General features: G+C 36.2%; 1 protein-coding gene across 1 annotated transcript; it reads right to left on the reverse strand.

Moving 5' to 3' along the window:
* Positions 1-2,534: 2,534 nt before the first annotated feature.
* LOC126828809 (general transcription factor 3C polypeptide 5) lies at positions 2,535-14,119 on the reverse strand. The gene is made up of 9 exons (XM_050558817.2): positions 13,846-14,119; positions 11,326-11,548; positions 9,853-10,104; positions 8,888-9,024; positions 7,994-8,204; positions 6,797-6,954; positions 5,184-5,300; positions 4,234-4,357; positions 2,535-3,316 (listed from the first exon to the last, which is right to left on the reverse strand). The coding sequence occupies exons 1-9, from the start codon at positions 14,014-14,016 to the stop codon at positions 3,144-3,146; spliced, it is 1,566 nt and encodes a 521-aa protein (XP_050414774.1). The 5' UTR covers positions 14,017-14,119; the 3' UTR covers positions 2,535-3,143.
* Between the last annotated feature and the right edge of the window lie 592 nt (positions 14,120-14,711).

Consider the following 14,711-nt stretch of genomic DNA (forward strand, 5'->3'; position numbering starts at 1 on the left):
TTTATTATTGGAAAATCGTGTAACGCATCTTTAAAAATTGTTAGTTTGCCACAGAATATATGGCTCCTTGGACGTATTGAAAATGTTTTTGAAGAACTCGATGGACTTGTCAGGTCAGCAGAAGTGAAAACGAAAAATGTCATATTTAAGAGACCAATAACAATATTGTGGGTTTTTTTTTAGAAGCTCATAATTCTGATCTGTAGAAAGAGAAATTGTTGAATCAGAATGTTCGAAAGATTCCTTTAAAAGATGTGTTTTAAGAACAACTGGCCGAAGAATTTGGCATTGGTACAGACGATTTTGAAAAGAAAGGCAGAAATTCTTGATGGATACGAAGAAAATATAGATAGCGACAGGAAACGTCGCCGATGGAAGAATTAAACACTCTGATGTGGGCGTGGTTTCAGCGTGTGCGTGGTAAAGATGTGTCGATCTCCGGTTCTATGCTTCGTGAAAAAGCTTTGCTATTCGCCAAAAAACTAAACATTCCGGAATCTGATTTTAAAGCATCGAATGGCTGGCTCTACAGATTTAGAGAAAGACACAACATTTCATTTTTCATGTAGATGACGTTGTGAAAGAATGGACCGATAGGGTACCTGACATTGTCATTGGTTCCGAGGCCAGGATATCTACAGCATGGATGAGACAGGAGTGAATTATCGCGGTCTCCCTGCTAGAACGCTCTCTGTTCGTGGTGAAACTTGTTCCAGTGTCAAGAGATCAAAAGACAGACTTACTGTTATGCTTTGTGTCAACATGTTTGAAAAGCCCTTCATTATTTCTGGTCTGTCGGTTACGTGGAGATCCAATAAAAAAGCATGGATGACAGGATTTTTGTTTAAAAAATGGTTTCAGGATTTTAATCGAAAAATGAAGATAAACAAAAGAAACATTTTGTTATTTATGGACAATGCCCAGGGCCACCTGGATATGAAACTATATAATGTCAAGGTCGTGTTCCTGCCTGCCAACACAATATCTCAAAACTCCAACCACTTGACCTGGGAATTATTAAAAGCTTCAAGTCCTATTACACTAAGAGGTTCATGAGATCTGTGCTAGCCAAAATTGATAATGACGACACGTTAATGTTTTAGATGCCGTTAGATACATGTATGTGGCAGAGTCGGTTAAAGACGTTAGCCGTCAAGTGTTCTAAAGTGTTTTAGGAAATGTGAAATTTTGACAGATCCTGACAACATGGAAAGTGAGGATAAAGATGACAGGCCCCTAAGTGAACTAAGAGATCTAATGTCAATGACACGACTGGGGTTGAAAGAACTCATGACAGTGGAGGAGTATCTTGAGATGGACAGCGACTTACCAGTTTGTGAAGAATTTGATGATGACTGGGAAACACATTTAATAGAAGAGGCCAAGAAATCAAAAGATGGTGAAATTTGTGTAAATGGGACTGATAGCAAGATGATATGAGGACAATGAAAATCAAATTTCACAAATAGAAGCATTCCAATATGTTAATAAACTGAAGAACTTTTGTGCTTCAAAAAATCTAGAAAAACTTTTGGAACAGATGCAAGCATTTGAAACAGATTTAGAGGCCGAGTCAGTGAAGATTAAGTGTAGCAATACCCAGGCAACTCTTCTGAAATATTATAAATAGATCTACTGCTGTAAATGTATATATTATAAAGTACATGTCTATATAATTTACCTAACACTGTTGTCTGTTTTTCTTTGAAATTGCCTCAAGCATGCTCACTCAATAATGAGACCAACTCACTATTGAGACCACATCTAGACAGTCCCACAGATGGTCTTAATAGAGGGATTTCACTGTACTTGGTTAGAAACATTTGTTCGAAAGATTACTTTATATGTATTTGATATAATTGGTTATAAAGATTTGTTAGAAAGAATTATTTTTGATTTGTATTATTTTAAATATTTTTTTTTTATATTATAGTTAGTAGGTGATGAAGCTGTCTTAAGTTATAGATGTTTTACTGTTGAAATGATGTTAAAACTTGAATATTTTTGTGAGATATCAATCTGATTAAAACACAGGACCTATTTCGTTTTTTATAGTTCAAAATTTCGTTTTACTTGACTTCAAAACACTAGGATCTGGAAGAGTTGTTATATAACAGGCGTTCTAGTTAATATGAGGAATTAGCCAATGAAACGGTCTGTTACGGCGAGTTCTTGGCTTCTTTGCACGGAACTGTGAGTAAACCCCTAGAAACGTCAACACTGATTGATTAATTAATGTCTAATGTCATAGGGTCAAAAGCCGCTCGTACGACCCCCTGACACGACCATATAGTACACCTTGTCAGATCTTCATGTAGTGTAGGCCATCAAAAGTATAAATTTTAATCAGATTGGTGAGATATCAAATTTTTGGTGACTTTATGAGATGAAAATATTGTAGTAACTGAACTTACAGCTGTAACCAAAATTAAAATTCGTAGATGTTATTGTATATCAAGTCCATTATTATAGAACGTCTGACAAGATCGGGAGGGTTGTTGACAAGTGTGATTTGTGTGTTTAATGATGATGGACAATACAATTGACTTGAATTCAAAACAGCACAAGGTGCAGCTCGATTTCAAAACTATACAGTCATTCAGTGTTTAACGGTGACAAACTAGGCTAGGATTCACGACACCACAGGATCCAGCTACCTATCATGACTGTACAATCATTGCATGGGATGCACGGCAACACCTCAGTGACAAGATTTCACAATAAATGCACCTCAACACCACAATGGCAAGATTCCACTGTCATTGCACAGGATGCATCTCGACACCACAATGGCAAGATTCCACAATCATTGCACCTCGACACCGTGATGACAAGATTCCACAATTAATGCACCATTATTTATTATTATGCACCTCGACACCACAATGACAACATTCCACAATCATTGCATGTGATGCAATGACAACATTCCACAATTAATGCACCTCAACACAACAATGACAAGATTACACAATCATTGCACGGGATGCACCCCGACACCACAATGAGAAGATTCCGTCATCATTTATCTATTAATTCTGTTCAGCAATCTCTTGTGATTGTTGTATTAAACATTGTGTCATGAATCTTTCTTCAACTTTAATAATTCATTATTTTATTTTCTCCAACAATAAACTTTATATTCACACACAATCCATTAATTCTGAATTCGTATCATTTTCATCATCTTCCTCCATGCCCTCCCCATCCCCAGTATCATCACCCTGTTCCTCGCCCTCCCCGTCATCTTCTGATGCGGCCTCTAATAACTGTATTTCTCTCATCTTAGCGACCACGTGTCTTGATCGTCTTGTACCTGTTACAATAAAACAATAGATAGTTTTAAATAAATTTCAATCTGATTAAAATACAGATCCTATTTCGTTTCGTTTTTTATAGTTCAAAATTTTGTTTCATCTGTCTTGACTGTACTACACCAGGATATGGAAGAGTTGTTATATATCCTGCGTTTTGGATAACGTGAGGGATTATCCAATGACCATATTGAAGTTTAACTAGTTTCAATATTGAGAACACAATAATAACATCACTACCTGTATTTAAAACAGATCGTGTGACAATACTGATGTTAAACTAATTTCAGTATTGAGAGCACTGTAATAACATCACTATATAAAACAGATCATGTGACTATAGTTGAAACGTTGCTCGATAATAAGCAGTAAATGTATTCCATTTCCAGTTCACTTAATAAATGACATTGAAACAATCTACTAAACCGTTAAAGGAGGCGAGTCTTTAACTCAATATCATGCACAGTCTTCGTCATTGAAAACACAACTTATTGGTCAATTTAAATCAACACAAAATGAAAATTTTAAAATTGGCACATGAATCGCATGCCAGAATGCTTTCAAGTGCCATTTGTAATGAAGCGACTTGATGAACGAGGCTAAACATACTCCACAGGAGAATACTACCGATGGAGACTGGAATAACCAGACCCCAAAGACTGCCATTCAATTTGGACTCTTCATGTATTTCACTGAACATTAACTGATTAGAAATTACACTAAAAACAGAAACGATTGAATGTAAATCAGTTTAAATACATGTACATTCATATTACATATTATATGTGTTGCGACCCATTTTTGTCCTTTTGTAGGTGCCAAAGACTAGGGATTTAGCCACTTTAACAAAAAAATATATCCCATCTAGTAGTAGAGGAAAGGATGGGTTACAGATTCTCTACATGTTGGTATAACTTACCATCAGGTGGTAAAGGAAATGACGTTTTACAGATGATATTTTCTACATGTTGGTATAATATATCTCTAGCTAATTCATAGAAATCTGGTATACACCATCCCTCCTTCTCAGTACAAACTGTTTCCTACAAACATAATCTCATTATAAATAATCAAACCTTATTGCTACAAACAATAAACACAAAGACATTCATTGTTTGGTCAGTCAATCGTGATGAGGATAATAGACAATTTAGATTACCAGTACCTTCAAATATCTAGGTGGCAGGGATGTAATCTGTCTATGTTGTGCGATTGTGATTGTGTTCATGTATCTGGATCTGTTTGTGATTGTGATTGTGTTTGTGTATCTGGATCTGTTGTGTGATTGTGTTTGTGTATCTGGATCTTTTGAGAGATTGTGTTTGTGTATATGGATCTTTTGAGTGATTGTGTATCTGGATCTGGGGTGTGATTGTATTGCTATATCTCAGATTGTTTGCCACAATCCTATTTGACTTAAAGGATCATCACAATTTCTAACAAGAAAATATATGGATTGTTTATTTATTTGATGGTAAAACATTGATTGGTGTCATGGATATGCTTACAATTTATCCAACACCTAGTACTACTACTTACTACTTACTGTAGTCACTCAATTTTGTTCTTCTCCTTCTATTAATGTTAACGTTCGCTTCCACCGATGGTGATATCGCAGTTGTCTCATTTTTTTATGCTTAGCTCACATGCACGGGTATTTCCCAGAGTAAACGCACAAGGTTGAGATGGCACCCCTATCTCCAACCCACGTACACTCAGACCAGGGATCAAAAGCATGACAGCAAGCCAGAGGTGACCGGCCAGCTGGAGTTCGAAGTGCAACACTCTAGACCACTAGACCATCCCAGTCAAATTCATCTGCTGGGCTGGGTATTTAGGGTTAATTTAACAAGGTGAGTTTGAACTTACTTGATTATTATTTTGATTAAGGAGGGTTTGAACTTTCTCATCTTCTATATCACACATCTGATAAAACATTTGACGATATGGTGGTAAAACATCGGGACGGAATCTGTATGTACTTTCCTATAAATAAATATATATTACTTTAATATTTGAACACAAGAATGATTTCATCTTAAAATCAATCAATAAAACTTAATTTTACTCAAACTGATACAGTATAAACAACAGTACGATCAAAAATTATTTCTTGATCGAAGGTTCAAAGAGGTTTATATTCCTTGAACAAATTCCTGGAGAACATGTACACATGTGGTGTTTTTAACTGTCTGATAGGTTTAACACAATAATTTAAATGAGCTAATTCTTTAATCTTTGGCACCTAGAAATAGACACAAATGGGTTGCACTGCATATAATAATGTAATATGGATGTATATAAACTGATTTACATTCAATTGTTTCTATTTTTACTGTAATTTCTAATCTGCGAAATATACGACGAATCCAAATTGAGTGGCATTTTTGGCGCCTGGTTACTCCAGTTTACATAGATAGTTTTCTCCCCTGGAATATGTTTAGCCTCGTTCACCGAGTCACATCATTACAAATCGCGTTCAAAAGCATCCTGGCTGCGAACCCTGTGCTCACTGTGTCTTAAATAATGGATATCAGAATCCCATCTTTTCACGGTAAGATAAGAACATCAATGTTGATTTAAGTTGATACATAAGTTGTGACTGCAATGTCGATGACTGTGGATAGTATAGAGTTAAAGACTTGGCTACTTTAAATTAAATATGTTCATTGATATGAGGCCAATGAAGAGAGGAAAAGACAGGCAATATGTGGTCACAAACTTTTTTTCGTAAAACAATCCTTGTTGCTGAATTTTGTAACCTTTGAGGCCGTTTTAGCTGTTATTTGGTTCTTTCAGATAACGGACAATTACAGAAGTCAGAATAAGACACCATACAAGAGTTGCCGCAGCCAGACAGGCAAAAAAGCACCTTTAACTGACAATGTCAGACACAGATTCAGGCTTTGTCTCGCACATTTTCTCTGGTGCCTGTCATTATGTCTAGCAGATATTTATGATTTTTTTCTGTTTTTATTAATTTTTTTTATTTACATGTCTATCACAAAACTAAAAATGTCAGGTAAATATAAGCGAAATGAAATGGGGTTTAATGCCTACTGTTCAGCTCCGACTGGGCTAATGAAGGCAGACATATGCCATACAGTGTGCTATGAGGGACATTTTGCCTGGACAGCAGCGCTACAGCCAAGGGATCTTTTATGTCCAAGCCAATGTATATATGAGACTTCGTTTTTTTTTTTTTTGTCCCACCCAAACGGTTATACGCTGTCTCTTGCCAGGCTCTATGTACTGCACCACTGACAAGGAGAAAACAAGCCGGAAAATCATGATGAACTTTCTTGGCCAACGCAGGGATCATACATGGGACCACCAGGTTATTGAGCCAACATCTTACTCACTGATCCACCATACGAATAAAATCATTATATCAAGGATGGGTGCAGCATTAAATGAACCCATACTTTCCAATGCTGTATTTTACAACCAAAATAAAATATTCTAATTACAATTCAACTCACAAGAAAAGCTGATGGTTCTTTTTTCTCGACCTCACTACCATCAAGATGTGCGGTTGATATCTGAGCTATGGTAGATCGTGGTTTATTAACAGTTGTGGGTAGAGAATAGCTATAACTACTTCGTTTATGACCAATAGGCATTCTATCACCAGCTCCCCCTGTACAGTAGAAATAATATCACTTAATTACAGGGAACAGTCAATAATTAATCTTTAAAATCTTAACCAGCCGCTGCCAGGCAGGATACGCCCACATTTTCCAGAGATGGATAGAGAACAAGCTAAGAAGAAAGTGATTTTTTCTACAATCAAGGGCCATAATTCAGGAAATTACAATTCGATATGTGCGAATATCAAAAGGAACCAAGATCTTTGGGTTATAAACTTACATTTCAAGTTTCAACAAAATCGGATAAAAATTGTGACCTCTATAGGGTCCACAACCTTGATATACCATATTTTTAAGCTATTTGAGATGAACGGCGGCCATTTTGTCTGTCAATTTTGGGCCGATTTTCACGAAATTCAAGCTCAGTCGTCCTTAGGGTGTAACGGTGATATAATAATACAGTTTTTTAAATCGGATAAAAGTTTTGACCTCTATAGGGTCCACAAGCTAAAAACATGATTTTTCGTACAATCAGGGGCCATAATTCAGGCAGTTACGATCCGATATGCGCGAATATCGAAAGAAACTGAGATCTTTGGGTTATAAACTTACATTTCAAGTTTCAACAAAATCGGATAAAAATTGTGACCTCAATAGGGTCCACAAGCTAAAAACATGATTTTTCGTACAAACAGGGGCCATAATCCATGAAGTTTCGATCCGATACATGCCAATATCGAAAGCAGCCGAGATCTTTTGGAGATAAACCTATATTTCAAGTTTCGTCAAAATCGGATAAGAATTGTGACCTGTAGAGTGTCCACAAACAAATTGTGGACAGACGGACAGGGGCGACGACAATATAAGTCCACATGAAAATGTGGTCGTATAAAAAAAAACACAGCTTATGTTAGGAACATAACAATAGTAAGTGCGAGTGGGTCACACTACAAACAAAACAAAACTGACAAGGCAAACCTGCGAACAAGACAAACTACATTGACATTGCCAGAAAGCCACATCAATACCGTTTGAAAATAAGTATTCTCTACCATTGTTTGAAATTACTACAATAATATAAATACTAACTCTGTTTGCGTCTGAAATCTAACGTCTGGTATTTTTTAGCCGCTGGATCTTTCCGGGGATCGTATCCAAACTTCACCCACAAACTTCTCCACGGACCTGTCGTCATGAAATAGGATACAAGCGGTAAAACAAACTTGAGTCTTGCTAAGTATTTCTGATCTAGATGACATCGTAACCCATTCTTCGACCAGACAGGTCTCTTCTCAAATAACTGAAATACAGTATAATATTACACATCATTTATGACTGGGATTGGGTAAAGAGAGGTTACCAGGCAATGAAACATATGCCAAACATCCTCAAGGGTCATCACATATTGATTATTTTGTAGGTAATGGGAGCACTTATAAGACACTAAAATCTGATCAAGAATGACAATCAATTTAATTGGCTTCTAGTTCTTCCTGATGCTAACTTGTCTCATGAACATAAACATTGTGGATCAATGTCAAATCAATCGAAAAAAAACTTCAGCCCTGAGAGAGTCCACAAGTGTTATAAAAGTGATCAAAAGCAATAACTCGGACAGTAATTATCGGAAATCATTGAAAATTAATATGAATTTTTGTCTCATGAACAATTTGTGTCAATCGGAAAATAAATATTGTCTCTAGACTCTAGAGCATCCACAAGATTTTTAAGTTATCAAGGACCATAACTCTTGCAAAATTATTGGAAATCGTTAAAAATCAATAGGATTCTTTTACGCATGATGAATCTAACAATAAGTTGTAGTTTAAAGTTGTTAATTTAACAATTAGGTTTTTCAACGTTGTTAATTCAATAGAAAAGCATAGTTTAAACTTGTTAATTTAACAATAACATGAAGTTGAAAGTTTTTAATTTAGGAGTAAGGTCTAGTTTAATTTAACTAAAAGGTGTAGTTTAAAGTACCTCTTGTACGATTTGTTTGGCTTCACTGAGGTTTTTTATCTTACTGTGTAAAGCTGTACTAGCTCCTTCCATGGGTCCATTAGGGGTCGGATCATTATAACCTACAAATATGGTAAATATTGTTCTCTTTCTTCGGGCTGAAATAAAACAATCACCAGATGAAATCAAATCAATTAAATGTATGACTATGATACATAAAGGTCGACACAAGGCTTCTAGGAGTGAACAAATTTATGTGCATTAGAAATGACTGGTTAACAGACAATCTTACATCTAACTATTCCTTGATGTAAACTGTCAACGCTGAGAAACAAAATCAGTTAGATGTATATCTCAACATTGACCTACTGTGGACATGAAATGTTAATGAAGCAGTATGTAAGATTTACATAAAGAGCTGACTATAATAGTTCCAAAATAAATAATTCAAAATGAATTTCTTGAAAATTTCATTCAAATTACTTTATTCTGAGTCAAGTTATCACGGTTTGTATTTTTGACAAGATGTGTGCATCGATTGTTTATTATCGTAACCACGGTACTGGTTGTTCAAGACTTAGCCTCTCTTTTCCATTTTTAAATTAAATCATTAAATGGCCAAATCGTTTTTAATCTACTTAAAACTGGACCCATCCGATGGCATCAAGAGTTGATTATGTCTTATCATGTTGTTAAATGTCTAATCAATAATTTATATAACATTTAAGGCCTATTTTATTTTTTTACCCAAATCAAAGAGATGTTGAATAATTTATACCCAGTATTCAAAGTGATTAATTTATAAGAATGATACACTACTATACTACATATACTTTAAATAGGTCATTATCATAATATATGTGTATTTTGTGTTATATTGTGCTTGGTTTGCTGTCAACGCTTGAAGCATGTCTCTAGTGTGATCTAGACATCAGCGCATTATAAGGCTCCTTATTATTAAGATCAAAGAGACCATTTTAACTAACCTGTTCCAATTAAATTATCATCAAGAGGTTCAGTAGGTTTCTCAGAATCTTTGTGGAATTGATTCTGTCGGAACATATATTCCATGGGAACATCCATTCTAGACATAATGACTGGCGGCATGAATAATGGTACTTCACGATATAAATAATCTTGTTGAGGGATAAAGTTTGTTATTTTAAGTTTGTCGAGAATGCTGTATGGAGGACCATCTGCTGGTTGTATTGTTGGTAAATATTGGAAATCTACAAGATCTGGAAATATATATAAATATTAATATTATTAAAACAGTAGGATTAACACACTATCTACTAATGGAGTCCATATAAGACCAGGAGTTTGGTGGCCGAATGGTGTAATGGTTGCGCTTTAGTTCATGGGGCCTGTCATTATGCCAAACAGTGTGGAGCAATCCAATCCCATGTGTTTTCTCCAGGCCCTCCCGTTTCTCCTACAGCTAAAGACCCCTACGAGCAAGCGAATTATTGAAATAAAATTGAACCATATGTTAGTCTCGAAATGACCTAATTTTTATTGAGTTGGTGTTAAACCCCATTTTTCTCTCTCTCTCCATCAAAGACTGGTACACACCAGGAGATTTACTATAACCCTGTTGGTAGCCATGATGTAACTGGCCTAATGATGAATATGTTACTTTTTAAATTTTTCATCTCCCAAGAAACAAATATTCAAGGAATTCTGTTGACATGAAATAATTTATCTGTAATACCACCTCAGTGGAAGCAAACGTCAAATTTGCTGATTTTATACAAATAAAGTGGGGTTGGGTTGTTAAGTGGTTTAACTCATGCACTTTAGATCATTAAGTATGTCAATGAGTAAAGTGGTGTGGTTTGGATCCCAAGCTTGTAAGGGGCAAGGAGTAGGGTCCGCTGCCTAACCTTTTCTTCGGTTCCTCCTGTTTCCCATCTTTTGCTAATGCTAGGAGCAGACGAGCGTATTATTTTGCCTGATCGCGCCGATTAGAATTCGCCAGTGATTTCTTTACAGTCAATCATGAACAGGTACACGTAGCAATCGTTTTGCCCATGTGTGCCATTCTGCGAGTAAATTACAATGATCATGTGACTTGTTCTAAATGGCGAATCACCAAAATCGTAAGATTGCTGTTGTAGCTTGCTATTTATTTGATAAAAATAAAGCACAGAATACTTAGAAGGGTTCGTTAGACAAATTGAAACTTGTGGTACAGGAGTTAGATTCAACGCTTCGGCAGTGGAGGCAGATATTTTGAGACAATGTGACATCAATCATGTCTCCGATTCGCTTATAAAAATGGTTCGCACCCCCACCCCCCACTTAAAAACCCCTGTACTAAGCGAGTAATTGAAATGTAATCATACCATAATACTTATATTAATTCTAACATGTTCAATGGATGTTATCAAAAGAAACATTGTAGCAAATGGATATAACAAAAAAAAAACGTATTTATACAGAATACTGTTGTTTACTTTTAAATTCATAGAAAATATCTGTCATTCCTAAAACTTCAACTTTATACTGGACGTCTTCATCATCAATTCCTTCTTCTCCTCCACCCACTCGTTTTCTTCGTCTTCTCCTGACTTTCATCACCAAACAATCTTTACTGATTCTATTACCATACGCGGGTTTACAGTAATTATCATCGGGACGCCATTTTAATTCCAGTCTCTTTGCTTGGTTATTACATGTCTGGAAAAAATAGGTTGCAGGCAATAAAACATACACTCACAAGCAGCGGAGTCATCTGAGCAATTATGATATATAGAAACTCATAAAATTCTAAAAAGATTGGATCACAATTGAAGCCTGTGTTTACAAGTCTCTGTAACAAAGAGGGATAGGCCTAACCCTAACGCTGTCAGCAATGGAAGTCATTATCAAAAACTGTTGAAAATCATAAAGTTGAATTTAGCTTCAAGAGCAAAATACCCCAAGTCTTACTGCTCATCGGCCTGATTTATAATCATTAAGTTGGTCAGACATAGTTATAAAGACTCAATTTCACACGAAACCTGTACAAGCTTCACTGACATAAATCCAATCTGATTAAAACACAGATCCTATTTCATTTCGTTTTTTATTGTTCAAAATTTCGTTTTATTTGTCTGTACTACACTAGGAATAGGATCGGGAAGGGATTTTATATAACTGTGTTCTAGATGGCATGAGGCATTAGCCAATGAAACCATCTGTTACAGCGACTTCTTGACGTGCGATGCACGGAAATGCACGGAACTGTGGGCCAGTCTGCAGAGTAGGCTATTATTTTGAATTTCAGTGGTACTTTTTTGAAATTACACACCAGACAGAAATAGCATAATTTATCACTCGTTGATTTATCTCCTTCACGCTTGAAGTGTTAGGTTGCATGCTGGCCAGAATTTAGTAAGGATTTTCATTGCATGCACGAGATCTTGTCGAAATCAGACATACTCTGCAGGCTGGACTAGAAACATCAACCCTGATTGATTAATCAATGTCTGACATCATAGGGTCAAAAGCCGTTTGTACGACCTCTGACGCGACCTTTTACTGCTCAGATCTTCATGTAGTGTAGGCCATCGAAAGTATAAAACAACGAAATGAAATATAGATCAGTATTTTAATTAGATTGCCTATCGCAGGCCATCTTTATGTTTCTGTAATACACTAGGATCAAGAAGGGTTGTAACTTGTGTTCTAGATGACATGAGGGATTAGCCAATGAAACCATCTGTTACGGCAACTTCTTGGTGGGTAAACCATTACAAACGTCAATGCTGATTGATTAATCAATGTCTGACGTCATAGGGTCAAAAGCCGTTTGTACGACCTCTGACGAGACCTTTTACTGCTCAGATCTTCATGTAGTGTAGACCTTCGAAAGTATAAAACAACGAAACGAAATATAGATCAGTATTTTAATCAGATTGACATCAATAACAAACAAGGCCTGATAATATGTGGAAATCTGCAATACCGTTTGATGAGTGATTAATGTAATATCCAAAAAACTCTATTTTCCACAAACTAAATTTGTAATGCAAATAATTATACTGGGTGTCACATTTTGGTCATGATTTAGATGCAATGGATTGATTTCCGGTATAATTTACGGAGATAAATGGATTGACGACCATCATATCTCCCATAGGTAGGCTACATGTTTTTGCAAGTTTTCCTGCGAGAGAAAGAGAGAGAAATGGGGTTCAACGTCCACTCGACACAAACTAGGTCATTTCGGGACTAACATATGGTTTAATCTTATTTACACAATTCGCTTGCGCGTAGGGGTCTTTAGCAGTGGGAGGAAACCGGAGGACCCAGAGAAAACCCACGAGGTTGGACAGGCGACCCTACTCCTTACCACGTACAACCGGGGATTCGAAACCACGCCAGTCGACTCAATGACAGACTTTATGATACAGCGCGCGCACGCTAACCATTCAGCCATCCAACCCCCCTTTTCCTGCGAATTAAATAACTCATATTGCAATTGACACCCAATCTATTTCACAGAGGTATTGCAAAGACTAATAACTCTGTAAAAGATAACTGTTTTATCATGTGATGTCACATCACGCAGCGTCAATCATTGGCTTAATGGCACATGCATTGTTTGTTGTAAGATGCTACTAGTCCAGGCAGAATGGTGCCTTTTACTGCCATACTGGTACTCATTTTACATACTCATTTACACTAAATAGTTAATATTTGTAACCTACATATACATGTACCTGAAACACCTTTATTAAAATAAATGTTCTAGAATTGAATTTGCAAAAGGAAAAAAGTTAATATTTGGGGCTCATTAAGTCGAATCAATGTAATTCCTATCTGTAACAGACTGAGACTGGTGATTATTCACTGCTGATCAGATCAGTCAGTGTGAATGTGATGATTGCCGCCAAGTTTTACTCAGTAAGACACCACAACTTGGAGCAATTGCAAATTTGGTTAGACGTCTCCCTTATGTTGGCCTTTGCTACTATTCATAAACAACATACCTTTGCTAGTGATTTTAACCCTCCAACTGTTTCAAAAGCCTTTTCGACATTTTCAACCACGGCCGGGTGATGAATGCAAACAAATTTCTTAAATTTGTTAAAATCTACCGTGATGGCCTTGTCACCAGGCATCCATTTTCCTCCAGACTCTTCTGCATTTTCCGTGGCCATTATTTCTTAGTAAAGTAGTGAATATGAATTGAAAAAATTGCGATAAATATTAAAATATTGGATTGTTTTATGTCAAATTTGTGGAAAACGCCGCCATGTTTAATTTCGAATTGTCTCCCTTGTGTAACTTCGGGTGACGCAATTTGAAAATTAACTTTCAGTCTATTTCGGTGAGTTTTAATTTAGATTTTAATTATTATGTCTACAAAATTTAGAAATATGTGTATCAATAACTGTATTAGATTTCTTGCGGTGTTTTACCATAATGTCCATGGTTTAACATAATATAAATTCATCTATTTTAACACCCGAAGTTAGCAAGGTCAACGTGTGCTTAAATGGAGTTACTTCCCCTACAATGTACATGATCTCTTTTCTAGTCAAAACAATTTTTCCAACAACAAATAAAATTTAAGTTTAACGTCCTCCTTTTCTGCTCCTTCTTGGCTAATGAAGACATTCATACGCCATGCAATTTTCTGTATGGGGAATTTTCCCTAGCCTCTTATTTCGAATTCCAACTGCCAAGGATTCTTTTACGTGTATGCCAACCTGTAGGCCTAGAGAGTAGACTACACCAGTTTTTTGCCCCATCCGAATCACAAAAACCTGTTCCTTGCCAGGCCCGTGCCCTGCACCATTGACAAGGTAAATCACCAAGAACTTTATCTGCCAACACTGGGATCAAACCCAGG

The sequence above is a fragment of the Patella vulgata genome, chromosome 1, assembly GCF_932274485.2.
Source record: "Patella vulgata chromosome 1, xgPatVulg1.2, whole genome shotgun sequence".
Taxonomy (NCBI): domain Eukaryota; kingdom Metazoa; phylum Mollusca; class Gastropoda; family Patellidae; genus Patella; species Patella vulgata.

Coding starts and splice junctions, on each gene's coding strand:
- LOC126828809 (XM_050558817.2), bottom strand. CDS start 14,016: ATGGCCACGGAAAATGCAGAAGAGTCTGGAGGAAAATGGATGCCTGGT. Junction 5,301..6,796: donor AAGAACCATCAGCTTTTCTT/GTGAGTTGAATT, acceptor ATTTATTTATAG/GAAAGTACATACAGATTCCG. Junction 3,317..4,233: donor ATTTCCTTTACCACCTGATG/GTAAGTTATACC, acceptor TTATTGTAACAG/GTACAAGACGATCAAGACAC.